Source organism: Pinus tabuliformis, chromosome 3_1 (genome assembly GCF_031772625.1).
Source record: "Pinus tabuliformis cultivar Carrire ecotype Pingquan chromosome 3_1, CPIR1, whole genome shotgun sequence".
NCBI lineage: Eukaryota > Viridiplantae > Streptophyta > Pinopsida > Pinales > Pinaceae > Pinus > Pinus tabuliformis.
Window position 1 is genome coordinate 13,232,776 of NC_142301.1, and position 26,778 is coordinate 13,259,553.

Here is a 26,778-nt window from a genome sequence, read left to right on the forward strand (position 1 = left end):
AGAAAAATCCCCAACACACTGCACTTTTCGTTTCTATAGAGGCGTAGCTTTCTCATAATGGGAATGCTTTCAAGGACTCTATAATCATATCCACTGGAACTGTTATCAGCCTCTAACTCCAGCTCTATGAGGTTCGCACGCTGAAAGATCCATTTAGGCACTGCCCATCTACGTAGACGAACTACTTCAACGCGTTTCATAACTTCCATATCAATGGGAAGAATGAGAAGGCTCGAACTGAGAGGCAGGCTGTACCAAATCAGCCTGTTCGCATGTTTGTCATACAAGCAAAAGCCCCCTCCTCCAAATCAATAGCACCTTCTTGTAATGATGTGGAGTCATCGGTATCAATTATTAATGATAGGTGTTGGAGAAAGGTCAATCTTTCGAGATCCCTCAATTGCAAGGCATTGACACTGGGTTTGCCTGCAATTTGTCTTTTCAATACAGCACCCTTCAAAGTATGTAGATGAATGAGCTTTGATATTCCCACAGGCAAGTACTCCAAATATGGGCAGTGTTTCACATTCAGATGCAGCGTATATTTGTGGTTACCTATCCCAGAATGCAGCATTCTGAGATGTTTACAGCGGCTAACATCAAGAAACATGAGGCGTCTGAGGCGATTGAAGGACTCGGGCAGCATAGAGATACTTGTGGAGGATAAATTGAGGAACTTTAGATGCTTTAAATACCCCACAGTTTCGGGCAATTTGTGGATAGAAGTATGACTTAAGTCTAACACTGCTAGATATCTCAAATTGTTGAAAAATCTTGCAGATATTAATGTGAGATCATTGTTATAAGATAACAATAAAGTGCGTATCCCTGGACAGCGAATGGCCTCCTTGATTGTAGATATATTTTTTTTCATCAATGAAATTCTACGCAAATCCTGGCATTCTTCCACTGGTAATTTTTCCAATTGTCCTCCTGCCTTGGGCAAACATTTAATTTGGTTGAGAGATTCAGAAAGAGCTATATCATGCAACAAATCATGCATTTTGCAACAACCACCCGGTGAATCTTCCATCAGGCATCTATCAATAAGTTCCTTCAGGTAAGAGCGCCCTACATCATATACGTCCTGTGCAGCATCTTGAGGACAAGTAGAAACAAGGCCTTGACCAATCCACAGATACACTAGAAATTAGCATTTTATTTCACTATTTTTAGGAAACGCAACACAGAAAAGAAAACAATGTTTCAGATGATATGGCAAAGTATGGTAACTTAATGTTAAAGAGTTCATAACGCGGTTGTCTATGAAATCTGGTTGATTTAAACGATGCAAGGTCGACTCCCAGTCATTAGTGTTGGGAATTTCTGGTAATTCCAAACAAAATAAACAGAACAGAACAGAGGAAAAATGCTCTGTTTTAACCCAGGAAACTAAAAAAAAAATTGTTTTCTGAAGACAGAGATTTACACATGCACAAATAACACTTATATTCATTAAAAAATACTGTTGTTACAAAATAAGATCTTTTTCTTCCTCCAACAGAGGGATTACACTAGTTCCAAAAAGAAATTTGCTCTGTCTCTGCAACAGAGAGCACTACTCTGTTTTTCCAAAAAACAATTAACACTGCTGAACATAAAAAAAGGCTTTGTCTCTGCTTGCACATTTCACACCACTGTGTGTAAAAATATTTTCATTCACGCGCTGCTGCATTTTTCCCTTTCACATTCTGAACAAAGAAAAAATTACATTTGCATTTTTCCCTTTCACATTCTGAACAAAGAAAAAATTACATTTGCGCTACTGCGCATTCCCTTTCTTTTCTTACCAACGAACAAAACTTACTTTCACACTGCTGTGTGTATTTTTATTTCATATTCAGCGAACAACAAAACATAAAACATTACATACGTTTTTACTTGTGCTGTAAAAACAAAAACTACATCCGTGAAAATAAAAAATATTAAAATGAAAAACTTTACCAATGTTTACCTACCCATAGTAAATACTCATTAATTGTTTTACCGATAAAAGCTAGCGGTCAAAATCAAAACTTTCACTTCACGTCAAGTTCATGTTGCAGGCTTGTACACAAACTCTGATTCGATTGGACGACTTCAAACCTTGGTTTCAATCGAACGGCTGTTGGACTATATCGCAAGGCTCTATCTGCTGAAGTTTACGCTCCGGGGAAAACTGCTCTAACAAAATAGCTATGCACGTGTCAGTCGATGATTGCTATCGCTGCCCTTCGGAGGAAAACCATCAATCGGCAAAAGGCAGAGCGAGGAAGTCTGATGGTTTTGGCCTGCAAGAAATGCTGCAGTTGAAATTATATTTCAACACTCCCCTTTAATTTCAACTGCTGGGTTATCAGTAATACCTAGAAATTTCCTCAAAAACTCAAAACTTTTCTGCCCCAATGGTTTGGTCAAAATATCAGCAACCTGCTCCTGAGTTCTGCAATGTTGTAAAAAAATTTCTCCATTGTTTACCAATTCCCTGATGTAATAAAATTTTGTGTCAATGTGTTTCGTTCTCTTATGAAACATAGAATTCTTGGATAATGCAATTGCTGAGTTATTGTCACAAAAAATCACAGTTCCTTTTGTTTGCTCTTGGCATAAACTCTTTAACATCTTTCTCATCCAAATTGCTTGACATGTTGTTGTTGTAGCTACCACATATTCTGCCTCTGTTGTAGACAATGCTACAATAGGTTGTTTTTTAGAAGCCCATGAAATGGCTCCTAAACCCATGTGAAAAACATAAGCGGATGTGCTCTTCCGATCATCTACACTTCCAACCCAATCACTATCAGTGTATCCAATTAATCTGAACATTCTGAAGTAGTATATAAAATGTCAAACCTTTTAGTACCTTTAACATACCTCAGAATCCTTTTTGCTGCCTGCCGATGTGCTTCTTTTGGCCTCTCCATGAATCTGGAAATCAAACTAACAGCATACATTATATCCAGCCTAGTTGCAGTCAAATACATGAGGCTGCCAACTATGCTCTTGTACAAACTAGGATCAAAATCCTTGTTGCTGTCCTCTTTGCTGAGTTTTAATCCCATCACTGTGGGAGTGATTGTTGCCTTGCTCTCCTGCATATTAAATCTTTCCAACACTTTAGTAACATATTTTGCTTGTGAGATAAAAATCCCATTTCCATTTTTTTCTATTTCTATTCCTACGAAATATCTCAGCAAACCCATGTCAGTCATTTCAAATTCTTCTTTCATGACTGTTTTGAAATTTTCAATAAGATAGTCATCATTACCTGTGAAAATAACATCATCAACATATAACACAACAATTAGTAATTTACCATCCTTTTCTTTGATGTAAAGGGTGGGTGCTCCCTCACATTTTTCAAATCCATTTTCCAGTAGATAAGAATCTATCCTACTATACCACGCTCTTGGTGCTTGCTTCAGCCCATAAAGAGCTTTCTTCAATCTGCACACTTTGTGCTCTTGGCCTTTCTTTTCATAGCCTAGAGGTTGTTCAATGTAAACCTCTTCCATTAACACTCCATTTAGGAATGCTGACTTCACGTCCACTTGGTAAACTTTCCACTTGTTTTGTGCTGCTATGGACAACACTGCTCTCACTGTTTCCATTCTAGCAACCGGTGCAAAAGTTTCTTCATAGTCTCTCCCATACTGCTGCTTGTATCCTTTGACAACAAGTCGTGCCTTGTGTCTTTCTATTTTGCCTTCAGCATTACTTTTGGTCTTGTAGACCCATTTAACTCCAATGACTTCTTTTCATTTTGGTAGTTCAACTAAATCTCATGTCTTGTTTCTTTCTATGGCATTGATCTCCTCATCCATAGCTTCTATCCATTTCCTATCCTTAATTGCTTATTCGAAATGAACAGGGTCATTAACATGACAATATAAAGCAAACAAAGAGTTCATACTTTCATTTGCTGCCTCTTGTTCATAAATGTCACTTAAATTTCTAAACTTCTTACCTCTTTCATTTGGTGTACAAGTGCTTGAAGAAGCACTTGAATTTCCTCCTTGTGGTGTGCTTGGAGAAGCACTTTCATTTCTTCTCAAGGGTGTCTTTTGTTGCCCTTGTGTTGGTGCTGCTGTTTGGGGATGTATTTCAGCGACTCCTCATCATCTTCATTATGAGACAAAGAGTTTTTAACATTCATTGTTTTCTCTATGCTTCCATCCCAAGCTTCTTCCTCAATGAACTGAACATCTCTACTCACAATAAGCTTCTTGGTGGATGGGTTATACAACCTATAAGCTTTGGATTCCTCACTATATCCAATGAAAATACATTTATCCCCTTTGCTGTCCAACTTCTTCTTTAGCTGATCTAGAATGTGTGCATAAGCCACACATCCAAAAACTTTCATGTGGGTGACTCCTTGCTTTGTCCCACTCCATGCTTCTTCTGGCACTCTGTTCATGACTACTTTTGTAGGGCATCTATTCAAAATGTACGCTGCACAGTGTACAGCTTCAGCCCAATAATCATTTGGCAAATGCTTTGCCTTTAACATACTCCTCGCCATATCCATGATTGTCCTATTCTTCCTTTCGGCAACTCCATTTCACTGCGGAGTGTACGTAGTGGTAAACTGCTTATGAATTCCATTTTCTCTATAAAAACGTAGAAATTCTTTGGAGATATACTCACCTCCTCTATCAGTTCTTAGAACTTTGATATGCAGCCCGCTTTGGTTTTCTACAAGTGCTTTGAAATTGCAAAATCTTTCAAACACTTCACTTTTGTTCTTCAGGAAATAAACCCAAGTTTTTCTAGTAAAATCATCAATAAATGTTAGTATGTAGTGGCTGCCTGCAAGTGATGGAGTTTGCATCGGTCCACATAAATCTGAGTGGACAATCTCTAAGGGTGCTTTTGACCTTATGCTTTTCCCTGATGGAAAACTCTCTGTGTTGTTTCCCCAAGATACAACATTCACAAACGCTATCTTGTTTCTATATCAATGGTAATCCTCTTACCATTCCTTTTCTACTCAACAAGTTAAGACCTCCAAAGTTGAGATGTTCAAATCTCAAGTGCCACAACCAATTTTCATCCTTTGGTTCGCTTTGGAAAGCCTCTTGTGTCACTGCTGCTATTTCTTCTTTATTTTTTAAATCTGCTTTCATTCTGAGAGGGAACATCCTGTTCCTTGTCATCTTCACTTCAGCAATACATTGTTTGCTGGGTGTTTTATCCATGATGGTTCATACATCATCCATAAAGAAAACATTGTACCCCTTTTGAACAAGCTGTCCAATACTTAAGAGGTTACATTTCATTCCAGGAACATAATAAACATCTGTTATGGTTTTCTTTTCACCTTTCCTTGTTAAGACTTTTACTTCTCCTTTTTCCATAACAGAAACTTTATTATCAGTCCCTAGTGTGACTTGTGACTTCACACTTTGATCTAACATAGAAAAAAGGGCTATGTTTCCTGTCATATGGTTACTGCAACCGGAGTCTAGAAACTATACATCTTCACTCTTTTCTTCAGCCATATTACAGGGTAAAAACAAATTATTTTGGCTGATATTTTCTCTAGTGAAATTTGCACTGGTTCTATTATTCATATCATGTTGCTCCTTCCTACATTCAGCATAATGCCCATATTTTTTACAATAATGACATTGGACATTGGCTTTATCATACCTTTGTCCCTGAGCATGATGTTGTCCACTTTGTTGGCTGCTTCCTTGGCCTTGATTCTGATTTGGATTGCTGCCTCTTCCTTGAGCATTTGTTGGATTGTTTCTTCCACTTCTGTTTTGGCTTCTGCCTCTTCCTCTCTTGTTTCCTCTGCCTTGACCTCTTCCTCTTCCAAAGAACATCTGGGTCTTAAAAGCATGTTCTAGAGATGAGTTTTCATTTCTACTCAATCTCTACTTATGTGTTATCAGTGATGCATGTAGTTCATCAACTGAAAAGTTTGTAAGATCCTTTGTCTCTTCTATGGTGGTGACAATCACATCGAACCTTGAGGGTAAGATCCTCAATAGTTTCTCCACAATCCTCTTTTCTTCAAGAATCTCTCCATGAGACCTTATCTGTGTGACCAGACCAATCACATGTGTGAAGAATGAGTCAATATTATCTGACTCCTTCATGCAAAGATTCTCAAAATCTCTCCTCAGCAACTGTAGTTTTGTTGTCTTCACTTTCTCCATGCCTTGATAGGCTATCTTGAGAGTTTCCCATGCTTCTTTGGATCTCTTAGCTGCTGCTATCCTTGGAAACACACTCTCATGCACTGCTTGATACAAGAAGTAGAGGGCTTTATAATCCTTCTTCTTATTGCTCTTCAACAGATCTTTCTCTGCCTAAGTTAAATTATTAAACTCATTTTCATCAGCTGGTTCTTCAAAACTGTCCTCAACAAATTCCCATAAGTCTTGGGAAGTAAGCAAAGCTTTCATGGTTATTGCCCAATAGTCATAGTTCTTTCCATTAAATTGTGGGAGCTGAGTATTACAGATACCCATGCTAGTGCTGGCTCCAGCCATTCTTGCACTCTTAACTATGCTTCAAAATACTTGATTGTGTATTTAAAACAACTGACTGTCCTCAACAGTAACACAAAAAACTGACTTGAGAAATACCTTGGATTCTTTCTTGATTGAGTCTTCACTCTGCTGGAGAAGCTACTGCAACAAGAAATCATTCCTTCAGCTTCTTTAACACCTTCAAAGAGCATGGACAAGCTTCGATACCATGTTGGGAATTTCTGGTAATTCCAAACAAAATAAACAGAACAAAACAGAGGAAAAATGCTCTGTTTTAACCCAGGAAACAAAAAAAAATTTGTTTGCTGAAGACAAAGATTTACACATGCACAAAGAACACTTATATTCATTAAAAAATACTGTTGCTACAAAATAATATCTTATTCTTCCTCCAACAGAGGGATTACACCAGTTCCAAAAAGAAATTTGCTTTGTCTCTGCAACAGAGAGCAATACTCTGTTTTTCCAAAAAAAAATTAACATTGCTGAACATAAAGAAAGGCTCTGTCTCTGCTTGCACATTTCACACCACTGTGTGTAAAAATATTTTCATTCACGCGCTGCTGCATTTTTCCCTTTCACATTCTGAACAAAGAAAAAATTACATTTGCGCTACTGCGCATTCCCTTTCTTTTCTTACCAACGAACAAAACTTACTTTCACACTGCTATGTGTATTTTTATTTCATATTCAGCGAACAACAAAACATAAAACATTACATACGTTTTTACTTGTGTTGTAAAAACAAAAACTACATCTGTGAAAATAAAAAATATTAAAATTAAAAACTTTACCAACGTTTACCAACCCATAGTAAATACTCATTAATTGTTTTACTGATAAAAGCTGACGGTCAAAATCAAAACTTTCACTTCACGTCAAGTTCATGTTGCAGGCTTGTACACAAACTCTGATTCGATTAGACGGCTTCAAACCTTGGTTTCCATCGAACAGCTGTTGGACTATATCGCAAGGCTCTATCTGCTGAAGTTTACGCTCCGGGGAAAACTGCTTTGACAAAACTGTTGTGCGCATGTCAGTCGATGATTGTTATCGCTGCCCTCTGGAGGAAAACCATCAATCGGCAAAAGGCGGAGCGGGGAATTCTGGTGGTTTTTGCCTGCAATAAATGCCGCAGTTGAAATTATACCTCAACAATTAGGAAGCCTCCCTACTCTGGCCATGGACACTGCTATTGTCTTGATGGCCAATGGTAATCCGCTGCACTTTTTTACAATGAGGTGGGCAATGTTAGTCAGCTCCCCTGGAGGCTCTTCAAGTTCAGGGAAGGCGTGAATGTAGAATAATTTCCAGCTATTGTCTTCTGATAAACATGTCTTGTAGTGGATGTGATGAGCCCTCATGGCAGCTGCAACTGTTTTATCACGACTAGTAAGAACAATCTTGTTTTGGGTATCGAATGGAAGACCAATCTTTTCCAAAACATATTTGTCCCACATGTCATCAAGAGCAAATAAAATGCGTTTCCCTTGTAAATTCTTATGAAGCATGTCTCTAAGCACCTCTGTGTTTATGTATCTAAGATCCTCTTCACTTACCTCGTTTAAATTTTGAGTCTAATTTTCACGGCTTCGGAAGCTCAGCTGAGGGCTTCGAAAGCTCATCTTTTTGCTGATCTGTTTGCTGATATTTTGATCTTTCTTGTTTCTCACCTCATCTGCACTTGAATCCTTTAAATTTTGAGTTGCACTAGTTGGAAGTTTTGCCATATTTTGATTACTGGGGAGTTTGATCTGTCTCCGTATTTCAAACAATAGTTGTTTAGCCGCGAAGTTTTGTGACATTGATAGCCAAATGAAATGGTCGAAATGCTCCCGGACCTTCTCGCTCTTGAAAACATGTTGAAGAAGAAGACTTTTCCCAAGCCCTCCCATTCCCAAAATCGCAATCACTCCATAGCCATCGTCCAATATCCAATTTGTAATAATATGGATGTCATGTTCCATACCCAAAGTATGGGATTCTCTAATAAATGCACTAGATTTCTCCCTCAGATCTTCTGCATTATATGCATTTAAAACATTCACATGAAGTACTGAACTGAGATATTTTGTTGGGAATTTCTGATAATTTCAAAACAACAAAAACGAACAGAGAATAATGCTCTGTTTTTAACACAGGAAACATAGTTTTTCACACACCAAAAAAAACTTTGCATTCATTAACAATACTGATTGTTACAAAAAAACAGACTTCCTCTAACAGAGGGATTACACCAAGAACGCTTCAGATGCCTTTAGTTCGTCACTCTATCTCTTCCTAAAAAAAATAACACTACTGTGTCTGCACTTCTGTGCATTACAAAAACACTCTGTCTCTGCTTGCAAATTTACATTGCTGTGTGTAAAAAAAAAAAAAAATTCGCGCTCTGCTGCGTATTACATTACATTTTTCAACAAAAAACATGACATAACTTTACGTTTTACTTGTGCTGTAAAAAAAAACAATAAAATTAAAGTCTTCACCTACATTTGCCAACCGCAGTAAGTTTCCATTAATAACTTCACATGGCGATATATATTTTTATTATTAACCGTAGATTTTACTCCACGTTAATCGGACGATTGTCAGTCAAAATCGCACGACTCTTTTTATCGAACTTTACGCGCCGGGGAGAGTTGTTTTTGACAAAACTGCTTAGGGCACGTGTCAGCTGATTAGTGTGATCACTGCCTCCGGAGAATTACCACCTTTCCGTAAACGGCCGTGCAGGGAATCCTCAGACAGTTTTCAAAAATAAACGTTGCAGTTGAAAGTACCATTTCAACACTCCCCTTTAATTTCAACTGCTGGGTTATCAGTCATACCCAGACATTTCCTCAAAAACTCAAAACTTTTCTGCCCCAATGTTTTGGTCAGAATGTCTGCAACCTGCTCCTGAGTTCTGCAGTGTACTAAAACAATTTCTCCATTGTTTACCAATTCCCTGATGTAATGAAACTTTGTGTCAATGTGTTTCGTTCTTTTATGAAACACATAATTCTTGGATAATGCAATAGCTGAGCTATTATCACAAAAAATCACAGTTCCTTTTGCTTGCTCTTGGCATAAACTCCTTAACATCATTCTCATCCAAATTGCTTGACACTCTGCTGCTGTGGCTGCCACATATTCTGCTTCTGTTGTAGACAACGCTACAATAGGCTGTTTTTTAGAAGCCCATGAAATGGCTCCTGAACCCATGTGAAAAACATAACCAGATGTGCTTTTTTGATCATCTACGCTTCCATCCCAATCACTATTAGTGTATCCAATTATATTTGAACATTCTAAAACAGTATATAAAATTCCAAACCTTTTAGTACCTTTAACATACCTCAGAATCCTTTTTGTTGCCTGCCAATGTGCTTCTTTTGGCCTCTCCATGAATCTGGAAATCAAACTAACAACATGCATTATATCCGGCCTAGTTGCAGTCAAATACATGAGGCTGCCAACTATGCTCTTGTACAAACTAGAATCAAAATCATTGATGTTGTCCTCTTTGCTGAGTTTTAATCCCATCACTGTGGGAGTGATTGCTGCTTTGCTCTCTTGCATATTAAATCTTTCCAACACTTCATTAACATATTTCGCTTGTGAGATAAAAATCCCATTTCCACTTTGTTCTACTTCTATTCCTAAGAAGTATCTCAGCAAACCCATGTCAGCCATTTCAAATTCTTCTTTCATGACTGTCTTGAAATTTCAATAAGGTAATCATCATTACCGTTGAAAATAACATCATCAACATATAACACAACAATTAGTATTTTACCATCCTTTTCTTTGATGTAGAGGGTGGGTTCTCCCTCTCACTTTTCAAATCCATTTTCCAGTAGATAAGAATCTATCATACTGTACCACGCTCTTGGTGCTTGATTCAGCCCATAAAGAGCTTTCTTCAATCTGCACACTTTGTGATCTTGGCCTTTCTTTTCATAGCCTAGAGGTTTTTCAATTTAAACCTCTTCCATTAACACTCCATTTAGGAATGCTGACTTCACGTCCATTTGGTAAACTTTCCACTTATTTCGTGCTGCTATGGACAACACAACTCTCACGGTTTCCATTCTAGCAACCGGTGCAAAAGTTTCCTCATAGTCTCTCCCATACTGCTGCTTATATCCTTTGACAACAAGTCTTGCCTTGTGTCTTTCTATTTTGCCTTCAGCATTACTCTTGGTCTTGTAGACCCATTTAACTCCAATGACTTCCTTTCCTTTTGGTAGTTCAACTAAATCCCATGTCTTGTTTCTTTCTATGGCATTGATCTCCTCATCCATAGCTTCTATCCATTTCCTATCCTTAATTGCTTCTTCGAAATGAACAGGGTCATCAACATGACAATATAAAGCAAACAAAGAGTTCATACCTTCATTTGTTTCCTCTTGTTTATAAATGTCACTTAAATTTATGAACTTCTTACCTCTTTCATTTGGTGTACAAGTGCTTGAAGAAGCACTTGAATTTCCTCCTTGTGGTGTGCTTGGAGAAGCACTTTCATTTCTTCTCAAGGGTGTCTCTTGCTTCCCTTGTGTTGGTGCTGCTGTTTGGGGATGTATTTCAGCCATCTCCTCATCATCTTCATCATGAGACAAAGAGTTTTTAACATTCATTGTTTTCTCTATGCTTCCATCCCAAGCTTCCTCCTCAATGAACTGAACATATCTACTCACAATAAGCTTCTTGGTGGATGGGTTATACAACCTATAAGCTTTGTATTCCTCACTGTATCCAATGAAAATGCATTTCTCCCTTTGTTGTCCAACTTCTTAGTTGATCTGGAATGTGTGCATAAGCCACACATCCAAAAACTTTCATGTGGGTGACTCCTTGCTTTGTCCCACTCCATGCTTCTTCTGGCACTCTGATCATGACTGCTTTTGTAGGGCATCTATTCAAAATGTACGCTGTGCAATGTACATCTTCAGCCCAATAATCATTTTGGCAAATGCTTTGCCTTTAACATACTCCTCGCCATATCCATAATTGTCCTATTCTTCCCTTCGGCAACTCCATTTTGCTGCGGATTGTACCTAGTGGTAAACTGCTTATGAATTCTATTTTCTCTGGAGATATACTCACCTCCTCTATCAGTTCTTAGAACTTTGATATGCAGCCCACTTTGGTTTTCTACAAGTGCTTTGAAATTGCAAAATATTTCAAACACTTCACCTTTGTTCTTCAGGAAATAAACCCAAGTTTTTCTAGTAAAATCATCAATAAATGTAGTATATAGTGGTTGCTTGCAAGTGATGGAGTTTGCATCGGTCCACATAAATCTGAGTGGACAATCTCTAAGGATGCTTTTGCCCTTATGCTTTTCCTAGATGGAAAAATTTCTCTGTGTTGTTTCCCCAAGATACAACCTTCACAAAGGTTGTCTGGTTTCTTTATCAATGGTAATCCTCTTAGCATTCCTTTTTTATTCAACAAGTTAAGACCTCCAAAGTTGAGATTTCCAAATCTCAAGTGCCACAACCAATTTTCATCTTTTGGTTCGCTTTGGAAAGCCTCTTGTGTCACTGCTGCTATTTCTTCTCCATTTTTTAAATCTGCTTTCATTCTGAGAGGGAACATCCTGTTCCTTGTCATCTTCACTTCAGAAATACATTGTTTGCTGGGTGTTTTATCCATGATGATGCATACATCATACACAAAGAAAACATTGTACCCCTTTTGAATAAGTTGTCCAATACTTATGAGGTTACATTTCATTCCAGGAACATAATAAACATCTGCTATGGTTTTCTTTTCACCTTTCCTTGTTAAGACATTTATTTCTCCTTTTCCCATAACAGAAACTTTACTATCAGTCCCTAGTGTGACTTGTGACTTCACACTCTGATCTAACATAGAAAATAGGGCTATGTTCCCTGTCATATGGCTATTGCAACCGGAGTCTAGGAACCATACATCTTCACTCTTTTCTTCAATCATATTATAAGCTAAAAACAAATTATCTTGGTTGATATTTTCTCTAGTGAAATTTGCACTAGTTCTATTACTCATATCATGCTGCTTCTTCCTACATTCATTTGCATAATGCCCATATTTTTTACAATAGTGACATTGGACATTGGATTTATCATACCTTTGTCCTTAAGCATGATGTTGTCCACTTTGTTGGCTACTGCCTTGGCCTTGGTTCTAGTTTGGATTGCTGCCTCTTCCTTGAGCATTTGCTGGACTGTTTCTTCCACCTTTGTTTTGGCTTCTGCCTCTTCCTCTCTTGTTTCCTCTGCCTTGACCTCTTCCTCTTCCAAAGAACATCTGGGTCTTAAAGGCATGTTCTAGAGATGAGTTTTCATTTCTACTCAATCTCTGCTCATGTGTTATCAGTGATGCATGTAGTTCATCAACTGAGAAGTTTGTGAGATCCTTTGTCTCTTCTATGGTGGTGACAATCACATCGAACCTTGAGGGTAGGATCCTCAATAGTTTCTCCACAATCCTCCTTTCTTCAAGAATCTCTCCATGAGACCTTATCTGTGTGACCAGACCAATCACATGTGTGAAGAATGAGTCAATATTATCTGACTCCTTCATGCAGAGAGTCTCAAAATCTCTCCTCAGCAACTGTAGTTTTGTTGTCTTCACTTTCTCCATGCCTTGATAGGCTATCTTGAGAGTTTGCCATGCTTCTTTGGATCTCTTGGCTGCTGCTATCCTTGGAAACACACTCTCATGCACTGCTTGATGTTGGAAATCAGATGCACAGCGGACTATAAAATATATACACAACAAAACATTCAGGCACATAAAGACACAGGAATTAACGTGGTTCACCCAACCAATCTGGGCTACTTCCACACAACTAAGGCATCGGCAATATTTTATTATTCAAACAGGAGATTACATAAAACTCTCACACCAGCTATCCGTATGACCACCTATTTTATAGCAAGGAGAATCTAACTGCCTCTCACATCAAATTTAGGATGCATTAATTTTCTCCCAACAACCTGGAGATAATCCAGCAACAGATTTTCTATTGTTGTCACACAGAGATTTTGCCTATTTTGTCTAAAACAGAAAAATCTCAACAATCTCCACCTTGACAACAATTAGCCTGATGCCCTGTTTGTTTATTATTTTTATCTTTTCTGCAAGCCAAGAGAAGCCAAACACCAACGTAGATTCTCTAACAAAACTGGTTTCGTGAACATGTCTGCACAGTTTTCCTTTGTATGCACCTTTTCAAGAGAAACACCCCTTTCAGTGATAACCTGTCTTACAAAATGGTACTTAATTGGAATATGCTTTGATTTACTATGATAGGCCGGATTCTTAGCCAAATGTATTGCACTTTGACTGTCACAAAATAACCTGATGTTGTCCTGTAACCTACCAAACTCACCAAGCAATCCTTTCAACCAAACCGCCTCTTTGCAAGCATGTGAAGCAGCAATGTATTCTGCTTCAGTAGTGGATAAAGCAACAATATTTTGTAGCTTTGACATCCAGCTAACAGCTCCACCTGCAAGAGTAAAGACACATCCTGAAGTTGACCTTCTCTTATCCAAATCACCTGCAAAATCCGAATCAACATATCCGCAAACAGATTCACTACTCTTATTGTAAGTAATACAATAACTACTTGTGCCTCTTAAATACCGAAGCACCCATTTTACCGCTGACCAGTGCTCTTTACCCGGATTTGCCATGTACCTGCTGACAACCCCAACTGCATGTGAAATATCTGGTCGCGTACACACCATCGCATACATCAAACATCCTACTACATTGGCATACGGAATTCGAGACATATAATCCTTTTCTTCATCTGTATTAGGACATAAACTCGAAGAAAGCTTAAAATGGGAAGCTAAAGGGAATGATACAGGCTTCACATTATTCATACCAAACCTCAAAATTATTTTCTTAACATACTTCTGCTGTGATAGCCACAGCTTACCATTACTCCTGTCTCTGAAAATCTCCATGCCCAAAATCTGCCTTGCTGCTCCTAGATCTTTCATATCAAACGTCCTTGCCATCTGAGTCTTCAACCTGTTGATTTCTTCAATGCTTTTGCTTGCTAAAAGCATATCATCAACATACAACACTAAGATAATGAACATGCCATTATTTAACTGCTTAAAGTAAACACAATGATCATATTCACTTCTTACATATTTCTGACTCAACATGAAAGAATCAAACTTCTTATACCACTGCCGAGGCGACTGCTTCAGGCCATATAACGACTTCTTGAGCCTGCAGACAAATTTCTCATTGCGATGCTGAACAAACCCTTCCAGTTGTTCCATATATATTTCCTCATCTAAGTCTCCATGTAGAAATGCAGTCTTAACATCTAATTGCTGCAACTCTAAATCAAGCAAAGCCACTAATGCTAACACAATTCTAATTGAAACAATTTTAACCACTGGTGAAAATATCTCAGGAAAGTCTATGCCAGCTTTCTGAGAAAACCATTTTGCAACCAGTCTCGCTTTGTACCTGTCTTCCGTATCATTCACACCCCGTTTCACCTTGAACACCCACTTGCATCCCACAGTTTTCCTGCCTTTGGGAAGTTCAACCAGATCCCACGTGCCATTCTTACCTAAGGCCATCATTTCTTCCTTCATGGCTGCTTTCCGTTTGTCACTATTTGAACCTTCTACAGCTTCCTGATAACACAAAGGTTCATCATCATTAGCGGTCAAAGCAACTGAAGTAACATAATCATCATACCTTCTCGGAGGACGTTTGATCCTTGTAGACCTCCTTAAGGATGTTTCTGGTGCTTCCACAATTGGTTGTCTACCCTCTGTAGGAACTTCTTCATGATCGCCATCTGAGACCTGTTCATGACCTCCATCTGAACCCTGTTCATAATCTGACTCTGAAACCTGTTCATGACTAGAATCTGAACTATGGTCATCACGACTATCATCAGAAGTGCTATCAAACTGAATGTGCTGAAAATCAGATACATCATCCTGTTTCAATTTATTATCTACATCTAACTGTACAAGAGAGGATTCATTAAACTTTACATCTCTGTTGATGATGATTTTGCGGGTAGTAGGATCCCACAATCTAAATCCCTTTGTTCCATCACCATACCCAACAAAGACATACCTTTTCGATTTCGGATCTAATTTAGTTCGCTGATGTTTAGGCACTAGAGCATATGCATCACAACCAAACACTCTGAGTTTAGAATAGTCACAAGGGTGTCCTTTCCATACCTCTTGCAGAATCTTGCAGCCTATCACCGTCGATGGAGATCGGTTTATCACATAACAAGATGTTGCCACTGCTTCCATCCACAACTCCTTCTGCAACCCGGCGTTACTCAGCATACACCTTGCTCTCTCTAGAAGAGTCTTGTTCATGCGTTCAGCAACTCCATTTTGCTGAGGAGTATAAACCGTGGTCTTATGTCTCTCGATCCCTGCATCCTTGCAATAGCTGTCAAACTCCTTGGAAGTAAACTCACCACCATTTTCATTTCGTAAACATTTTATAGTTCTACCAGTGCTGCTTTCTACCAATGCTTTAAACTGCTTGAAAACTGTAAAAACATCAGACTTCTTTTTCAACATGTAGACCCACACTTTCCGAGAAAAGTCATCAATAAACGACACAAAATACGACGAGCCACCATACCACGCTGTAGGGGCTGGACCCCAAACATCTGAATGAATATAATCAAGTATTCCTTTACTAGTATGTTTGCCTGTTTTAAACTTTTGTTTACTTTGTTTTCCAAACAAGCAATGTTTACAGAAATCTAACTTTCCAGATCTTAGATTAGGAAGTAACTTGCGGTCAGCCAAAATTTTCAACCCTCATTCGCTCATATGGCCCAACCTTTGATGCCATAGGCGAATGGAGCTACTGTCCTGTTCAGACACCGACACATGATCTGACCCAGTTCTACCTTCTAATTGAAAAAGATTTCCTACCTTCTTAGCCTTCATCACTAGTAAGATACCTTTATATATTTTCATAACTCCACCTTGAATTACAGTTTTATATCCATTCGTATCCAGTGCTCCTAATGAAATTAGATTTTTTCTTAGATCCGGTACATGTCTTACATCAGTTAACATTTTGGTTGTGCCATCAAACATTTGTAGTTGTACACTTCCAATTCCAATAATACTACAAGTGACATCATTACCCATGTACACGACTCCATCATCAACAGATCTATATGTTTTAAACCAACCTTTATGAATACACATGTGGTTAGATGCCCCGGAATCTAACAACCAATGTTGATCATGTTTTGACATATTAACAGACAATACCTCATCACTCATACCTGAACCAGATACTGAACCTGTATCTGTGGTGTTGGCTTCCTTCTTTTCTGTCGAAGAGCCTTCTTTAGCAGCCTGCTTACGCTTCCATCAATCCTTTTTCAGATGTCCAGCCTTGCCACAATGCCAGCACTTCACCTTTGTCTTATTTCCTTTGGACTTCAAACGAGAGTCGCTATGCTTGCCCCCGGAGTGTCTCTCTCTTGAGCGACCTCTGGCCATCATTACCTCTGATGTAGAGGTGTCTGCATTCGACCTCTTCCTCGTCTCCTCAGCCAACAAGGCTCCAACAACATCGTCAAACTCAAGGATGTCTGTTGTACTAAAGCTTATGGAAGTAACAAAGTGATCCCAGGATTCGGGCAATGAACACAATAGAGTTATTGGCTTATCCTCTGAATCAAATTTCACATCTAGACTGTCTAATTGCACCAGTAAGGTATTAAAAACATTCAGGTGATCAGTAATTGAGGTACCTTCTTTCATCCGCAAACCATAAAGCTGTCGTTTCAGGAGAATCCGATTTGTCAAAGATTTCGTCATATAGAGCTTCTCAAGCTTCGACCATAGGCCTGCGGCGGTTTTCTCTGACACAATGTTGAACAGAACATCGTCCACCAGACATAACCGAATTGCACTCAGAGCTCTATCGTCCATCTCATCCCATTCATCCTCCGTCATGGAATGAGGCCTTTTGTTTTTCCCCAACAGTGCTTTCGCCACACCTTGTTGAACCAGCAGATCGTGCATCTTTACCTTCCAAATCTCGAAATTATTTTTCCCATTAAATTTCTCTATTTCAAAACGGGCAGTCTGAGTTTTGGCCATCTCGTCTAAAAACAAAGAATCTCCAATTTCAATTTAAGCAAAATTGAATCTCAATAAATGTCTATGCCTCAGATTATCTTCGCCCTTTAAAAAAAAAAAAACAAACCCTGTGCTTTGCTATTTAAACCTCAGATTATCATGTAAAATACAAATGGCGCTTGCTAATAATTACAAGAACCGCGCCAAATCAAAAAGGTTGTAAGGAGTGACAAATTGGCACGTTTATACCTTTAAAATTCGCGCTAACCCGAGAATTGGCGCATTGGCGCATGTAATTATATAATATTCGTGCTAATTCAGGAGGTTGGCGCTATTGTTTTCTTAAATCCCGCGCCAATCCCAAAACAAAAAAAAAATAACATTTTCGGTTATGCGCATGCTGTACACCAAAAACAAAAACTGGAATACGCACGTTGTTAATTTGTATCAACGCTGTTTCAAATATATATATCCACGTTGTTGTTTCAAATATATCCACGCCGGTTATATATCCATGCAGTTTGCCAAAAAATCATATCCATGCGGTTTTTAATATATATATATATATATATATATATATATATATTAACGCAGGTGCTAATAATCACATATATGCACGCTGATATATAACCTAACCACGCCTTTTTTAATGTAAATCCGCACCGTTTTATATTATATATTCATGCTGTTTTTAAATACATACCCACGCCGTTTTTAAAAAATATATATATCAACGGTTTAACAAGTAGAGCAATACCTCGATCATCGAGCAGCACCTCTTGTTATATAAAACACGCATTCATGCATAGAAACGCAGGTATATTAGCGCTCACGCAGGTCCACGGTGTCTCCCTTCATTCAGCGCACCGGCAGCAATACAGCAGGCAATTCAAAACATCAATCCAGCGCATTCCATATGCTCCACCACGTACTCAAACCAGCTCCACCTCCAGTATGCAAGCCTCCAACATGCTCTGATACCAATTGTTGGAAATCAGATGCACAGCGGACTATAAAATATATACACAGCAAAACATTCAAGCACATAAAGACACAAGAATTAACGTGGTTCACCCAACCAATCTGGGCTACGTCCACACAACTAAGGCACCGGCAATATTTTATTATTCAAACAGGAGATTACATAAAACTCTCACACCAGTTATCCGTATGACCACCTATTTTATAGCAAGGAGAATCTAACTGCCTCTCACATCAAATTTAGGATGCATTAATTTTCTCCCAACAACCTGGAGATAATCCAGCAACAGATTTTCTATTGTTGTCACACACAGGGATTTTGCCTATTTTGTCTAAAACAGAAAAATCTCAACAGCTTGATACAAAAAGTAGAGGGCTTTAGAATCCTTCTTCTTATTTCTCTTCAACAGATCTTTCTCTGGCTGAGTTAAATTATTAAACTCATTTTCATCTGCTGGTTCTTCAAAACCATCCTCAACAAATTCCCATAAGTCTTGGGAAGCAAGCAAGGCTCTCATAGTTATTGCCCAATAGTCATAGTTTTTCCCATTAAATTGTGGGAGCTGAGTCTTACAGATACCCATGCTAGTGCTGGCTCTAGTCATTCTTGCACTCTTAACTATGCTTCAAAATACTTGACTGTGTATTTAAAATAACTGACTGTCCTCAACAGTAACACAAAAACTAACTTGATAAATACCTTGGATTCTATCTTGACTGAGTCTTCACTCTGTTGGAGAAGTTGCTGCAACAAGAAATCCTTCCTTCAGCTTCTTTGACACCTTCAAAGAGTCTGTACAAGCTCTGATACCATGTTGGGAATTTCTGATAATTCCAAAACAACAAAAATGAACAGAGAATAATGCTCTGTTTTTAACACAGGAAACATAGTTTTTCACACACCAAAAAAAAAAAATTGCATTCATTAACAATACTGACTGTTACAAAAAACATACTTCCTCTAACAGAGGGATTACGCCAAGAATGCTTCAGATGCCTTAAGTTCTTCACTCTGTCTCTTCCTAAAAAAATTAACACTATTGTGTCTGCACTGCTGTGCATTACAAAAACACTCTGTCTCTACTTGCAAATTCACACTGCTGTGTGTAAAAAAAAAAAATCATTCGCGCTCTGCTGCGTATTACATTACATTTTTCAACAAAAAACATGACATAACTTTACGTTTTACTTGTGCTGTAAAAAAAAACAATAAAATTAAAGTCTTCACCTACATTTACCAACCGCAGTAAGTTTCCATTAATAACTTCACATGGTGATATATATTTTTATTATTAACCGTAGATTTTACTCCACGTTAATCGGATGATTGTCAGTCAAAATCGCATGGCTCTTTTTATCGAACTTTACGCACCGGGGAGAGTTGTTTTTGACAAAACTGCTTAGGGCACGTGTCAGCTGATTAGTGTGATCGCTGCCTCCGAAGAATTACCACCTTTCCGTAAACGGTCATGCGGGGAATCCTCAGACGGTTTTCAAAAATAAACGCTCCAGTTGAAACTACCATTTCAACATATTTCACATATTGGGCACTCCTATTGATTTTGTTGATCCTCTCCTTTAATATCTTGATCTTGCAACCCATCCTATACTTGAATATTAGTTTGCAGAACTTAGGAGTTGTACAACATTCCTCCACTATGTCCTCAGCGTCGATGAGAAAATCCTCAAGACTGTCAAGCCAATTGCACATCAAGGTGGAGTTGCTCTTCTATGTGGCGTCGTTCAGGAGACACTTAATGGAAATAAGCTCATCACAGAGAAATTCAAATTCCTCTCTGAAACTAGTAAACATCCATACCTCGTCAAAGAGTTTCTGCATTACCATAGCAATAAATTGTTGCGTAAGTGCACCCACAACGGTTGCCTCTGCCATGTCTTTCTTTTTTCTATTCCACCACAATGCGCAGGGATTGATTGATTCATCAACAAGAAGAGGCGATATTCTTCGACCACATACCCTCACCCTAAAAGGCCTCGTATATGTTACGTTTTTGAGTTTTCTTAATTCTATTGAATTTTTTTTTATCAAATTTTAATTTTTGTTGTTGAATGTTTCATCAAGAAGGCCAGAAGATATGCCTCAATCACATACATATACATTTTTTCAAAAAAAAAAAGAAAAAAAAAATTATAAATAGGTTAGGTTTTAGAGTGTTTTTTTTTTTTTTTTAATTGGTTAAAATATGTTTAGGTTAAATCTTAATTTTTGTAGCCCCACGGGGTAGGCGAGTTGGTAATCACAATGCGGTGAAGTTCCTTAGAAAGGTGGACTGCATACTGAAGATCACGAGTTCAAATCTCCCGAATTAGCCCGAACACTGTGGAGAGGGGTCGGCATAGTTTCCCAGGGGTTATAGTGGTAGCGGTCAAAATCGACCCCGTGTAACGCGAGTTGCGAGGCTGCTCCAGTTGCCAATTTCTCTGTAATCAAAAAAAAAAATCTTAATTTTTGTTATTTAAATTAAGTTTTTGAATATATATATATATATATATATATATATATATATATATATATATATATATATATATCGTTTCAGCACTTTAAAAAACTTACTAGACATTTACATTTCAAAAAATTTATAATTCAAATTTGTGATTCCAAAAAATCTTATCTTATAAGATTCTCCTCCAATAAAAACAAACATGTAACCAAAAACATTCCAACCAAAACTTAATATAAATAAAAAATTTATCTTACAAGACTCTTGTTGCGCTCCCCATTAATGGCGGTGTTGATCCAACGCTTCCGTGTGTTTCGTGGCATGTGCTTAAATCTAGCGATGTGTCTGTTTACTAATACCTGCAGGTTTTGGTGTAACAGAAATCGTCACTCCAACAAGTGGTATCAAAGCCAAAGGTCTCGAGTTTTGAAACACACCTAGCTCGCGTTGAGGGGGGAGATTGTTGCGCTCCCCGTTAATGGCGGTGTTGATCCAACACTCCCGTGTGTTTCATGGCATGTGCTTAAATCTAACGATGTGTCTGTTTACTCATACCTGCAGGTTTTGGTGTAACGACAATCATCACTCCAATAACTCTCCTCCTATAAAAACAAACATATAACCAAAAAAATCCCAACCAAAACCTAAAACAAATAAAAATCTTATCTTACAAGACTCTCCTCCCATAAAAACAAACATGTAACCAAAAAAAACCCCAACCAAAACCTAAAACACATTAAAAAAAAACTTATCTTACAAGACTCTCCTTCCATAAAAACGAACATGTTACCAAAATAATCCCAACCAAAACCTAAAACAAATAGAAGGAATCAATTTTTGTCTTCCCATTATATAAGATTCCTTGTTTTGTGTGGTGGGACAATCAGGTTTACGTTTTCCAAATTCCTTTTTAGTCTTATCATCTTCCAGCTATATATTGCAAAAGATTCCTTGCAATGTAGGGTGGAACCATTGCGTTTACCCTTTTCCAATCCCTTTCTAATCTTATCTCCTTCCAGCTATATATTGTCCTTTCCATGTGCGGTGGGATCGGGGTTAAATTTTACGAGTCTTTACTCTCTTTACTTTCTTTTTTTTTAATAGTTCTAGGTCTTAGTCAATCGTCGTCAATCGTGTATACACTTTGATGTAATAACAATGGAGTGATGCTTTTACCAAACTATAATATCTATCGAATTTTTCGTTTAGATTTTGATAACATTTTGTCGGTAATGTTGATATTGATGTCAAATGATCATCTGCTGATTAATTAAGTTAAGGTTGATTTATGTTGATTACTAGATTGTCATTGTTGCAAGATTGTTGATAAGTGATATGAAGTGTAAAGGCTGATCATTATTGGTTATCTTAATGTATGTTTTACATTTAAAATGAAAAATGGCACATGAGATTTTAAGACGTAAGCCGGAAAATGAATTCTTAAATTATTGAACAAAGTCACTTTTACAACAACATAATATATTACATGTCATGAAACTCATGGTTCTTCATGTTGTTGATCCTCAGATGCATTAGGGTATGAACAAATCTGAAATAGTACTAAAGATGTAGCTGACACAAATCTCAAAAGCTTTCAAGATTTCTCTTTTGCAATCATTGTTGCCGACCTACATTATTTCATCTCTTTTTTATCTTACAAAAAATCTTGAAATAAATTTCAGATTTGGAAATGAAGTAGCATATTGTGAACAACATTAGAAGACCAAGAGGCAAATCCTCATTTTCTATTCTTGAATATAATGCAAACAACCAATAAGGTATGCTTACAAAATATACATTGTTGAATAAGAATATATCCCTTTTTGTGAGCTTGATGGGGTCAGCCCATCATGTCAAGAGTTTGAGTGTTTTTCAAGCAACTTCCTGCCCCGAGGTGTTGACTGGGCTTTGTTACTGCTGAAACTAGCAGGGGTCCTAGGAGGGGGTCCTAGGAGGGGATCCTATAGAGAAAATACTAGGTCAAGGGGCAACAATGGAGCGATAGCCCACTGTCACTTCAGCTAAGGCTCCCTGCTCTTTACGGACTTTAACCGTTGGGAGGAGTCTTGGTATGAAAGGAATCACAAGAATAGATGGATCTCCATGGATGGGATCGCATGGTGTTCGGGGTGAAAAGATGATCAATGGTTATTCCTCAAGCGGACCTGAAAAAAATTATAGAGATGTGATTCTCATCGGGTCCATCGATTATAATATCGAGTGGGCAAGTTAATGGCCGGAAATGAGCTATTGACTGTCAGATCTCAAAGGGAAGGATCGCACGGTATTCGGGGTGTTAATCTGTTCGATGGATAATCCCCAAAGCAGACCCAAATTATATATAAATCGACATTTTAGTTTCTCATCGAGTCCGAATGACGAATTAAAAAGTGGGCAAGGTGATGGACCGAAATTCCTTTTGGACTGTCGAATCTCCGAAATCAGGATCGCAAGGTTGATGGGTGTAAAGATGATCAAAGGTTAAGGAGAATGCACTGTAGGCCCTCGGTTATGTGGGCCCTTGACATCAAGAGCCTAAGTGTCATGCCCCCAGGCCGACAGTAGTCTTTCATCCGTACTTGGCGAGGTGCGGCACCACCGAACACTTTTTTTTCACCAATACTTATGTTCATGGACTATGCCTAACCATTAGTCTACTTAGTTTGTTTTTCACAACCAAGTATTATTATGTTTCCTTTAGACCAATGAACACCCATACACATTCATTATCATCAGCAATTATACATGAAGAACACAATTGCATAGTATAAAGAGAGGGGCAACTCCCTGAACAATGAGTCTGCCTGAATTCAATATATTATTCAACTTTACAATGTTACAAGATTTACAAGTATACTTGGGAAACACCAAGTTTCATACTTAGCCAATTTTACAACATGCCACACCTTCATGTATCAACCAAAGCTCCTTGCCTGAGCTAGGCAGGCGCGCCCTCACACGAGCTGCCAACCGCTCCTCAACCGAACTTTGTCTCAATGGACGAGCAACCTACCTAAGTCACCCTTCACACTTTCACACGGCGGGCGGGCGAACTACCCGAGTCACCGTTCACCTCCACCACGTTTTGCTTTACACACCGGGTGGGCGACCCACCCGAGTCACCACCCGCGCCTTCACCCAAACGCCAGGCGCCTTCACCCGCGCCCTCGCCTTTCATCCAAGCTCGTGTGCTACCTCCGTGTGGTGCTGCCCAAGGATAGGCGCATTACAAATGCGCCTTTCCTTGCTGCGGCTAACACTCCCTTCACACTTCACTTGCTTCACGAAAGACTTGCTCGAATTCGTTGATGCCAAATGCCTCCACTTCGCATATAATATATATGCCTTCATGTGTGGTCATGTCACCCCTCAGCCAACTTGCGTTTATCTTCAACCGACGCTTTCGTTTGCTCCTTTGGTTGGTTGGCCCATCGACCAACGCCCCAAATCACAATTCCTCCACCATTGGCTCGTTTGGTGAACGCCCTCGCTCGTTCACTATAAATGTATGCAACCGCCCTAACACTTCAAGCATATTTCAAGTGTCGCTCAGTTATGTTTTGTTAGCTCGTGCGCTCTTTTGATTTAGCCAAACCTTCACACATTTCCTCTCGGTTACGCCTTGGACCGCAGGTCCTTACATCCTCCTCCACCTGAAGTCATTGTCGTCCTCGACAACATCCCCCAGGTGATCATCCTGTTATCAAGATTTTTATATCTGAATAGTCTTATCCATGATATCAACTCCTCCACATACTACAAACATCCCTGCAACATATGTAGAACCACCATCTCCATCATGTCTCGTCCTCATCTTGTAGTCTTTCATCAGATGTTCCACCATGCCAACACACTTCTGTCATGTGTCACCATGTAGTCCCGACACTAGCACAACTCTGCACACTAGTACCCCTCATGACTTGAACTAGTTGGGTAGCTAATCCAACCATACGTCCAAACCACAAGAATGCACATCCTTATGCCACCATCAGTATTTCCCTGACTTCTGCTACATCTCAGACTCATCAAGAATCTATCCAATTCCCATGCTCAGGTCCATGGAATCTCCATCCCATCTGCAACATGTTCAGCCCATGGCCTTGTTGCACAAGAGTGTACAACCTCTCCACTGGCTCATACATCTCCATGTCATAACAACATCTATACAACATCCTTTGCTTCGGCATTCCCCATAGAATGTCCATGAATGACATCTCCACACATGCCCTCGCATAATGTCCTTGCATAACTGTTATGCTCCATGTCTCGAACTTGATGTCCATGACTCTAGTTGTCCATGATGTCCAACCCATGTAGACTCCATCCCAACATCTGATCATCTGCATCCAAGTCTGCAATTTGTCATAAAGAAGCCTCCTCCCAAGGCCCCATGCTAAGGTGGTGCAGCCCCTTCCTATCAAGTTCCCTGCACCAACGCATCTCCAAGGTTGTCTATAGAGAAAGGAGGGCCAGGGATTTTCCTCCCTAACTCTCATCCACCCATGTATCGAATTGATGTTGTGTCCTCAAGTATCTGTGCATAGCCTCAATATCCTCACATGTACATCCAAGCTCTTCAAGCTTGTCTTTCGTCAATTGAAAGTCATATATGCCCATAGCATACCTGCAAAAATCCACTATACCAGCCGGATCTCTACCTTCATAATCCTCTCCAACCACTGCTTTTGAAGTAGTACTCGGACTCCCTTCTTTCGCAACTCCATTGTGAAGATCATCAGTGGAAGATGTCTCTGTCAAGTGCTTCAAGGTTGGTGAGATTGATCTTCCACTTACTTCATTCTTTCTCGCTCTTGCAACGAAGTCAATCAACTTCCCTTCCTTCGTTGTTTGAGTCATACTCCCATGTCCTCGCTACTCCACATCCTCATGCTTCACATTCGGATCTTTGGGATACAAAGTCATAGAATTCATCCTCGGTCTATACCCCAAGCAACTCCTTCTATTCATCGGAACCAACATGGTTCTTCCTTCAGTTGTGATCAAGAGAATGTCCCCGTCCACCATTGGTATGGCTTGTGAAAGCCTCATGAAATCTTGCCCCAGCACCACAGAATGATCATCCATGTCCATGATCCTTAAGTCTAACTTTCCAAACCACGATCCCACTCTCACTTGAGTGTTTTTCATCACACCAGTAACAGCTTTCATGGTAGAGTTGACTGCTTTGAAAGCACTCCATTCCCTCTCCATCTTTTCTTTCTTCCCAAAAGAATTTGCTGCTTTCCTGCTTAAGAAGCTATGAGTAGCCCCCGTATCCACCAAAGCTGCAAATCTCTTGCCTTTCACGGTTACTTGCACAAAAAGTAGCTTCAAGGCATCACCTCCTTCTGTTGGCTTTATCTTGTGCCTCACATCAGCAACCTTCTTCAAGAATTCGGCCTCAGAAGTGTCAATTGGCTTATGCTCCAACTTGACATTCCTCCTAAGTTACTTCACTTCCTTGCTTGGCTCTTATAAGCAACTCGATCCTGGTCTAGCTTGATTCCCTTCAAGCTTGTCCTCCATCGCATTCTACTCAAGTGCACCAACCAAGTGTCCATTGACTACTTCCATAGAACTAAGCTTCCGAACATCATCTGGATTGTCACGGTAGTGAGTTCCCAGCCTGTCAATGTATTCGAGCTCTTCCTGCTCAATTACAACAATCTTCTTACCAAGACGCTTCTTTTTTATCTCTTCCTCAATTTGCTTGATTTCGGCTTCCCCCATGGAACATTTCTTCCTTAACTGGGCTCT

At 39.0% G+C, this 26,778-nt stretch overlaps 1 protein-coding gene across 1 annotated transcript; it reads right to left on the reverse strand.

Annotated features, from left to right (window-relative positions):
* Positions 1-259: 259 nt before the first annotated feature.
* Positions 260-26,751, reverse strand: LOC149185530 (putative disease resistance protein At4g14610). The gene is made up of 3 exons (XM_089409071.1): positions 26,572-26,751; positions 8,065-8,569; positions 260-1,143 (listed from the first exon to the last, which is right to left on the reverse strand). The coding sequence occupies exons 1-3, from the start codon at positions 26,749-26,751 to the stop codon at positions 260-262; spliced, it is 1,569 nt and encodes a 522-aa protein (XP_089265197.1).
* Between the last annotated feature and the right edge of the window lie 27 nt (positions 26,752-26,778).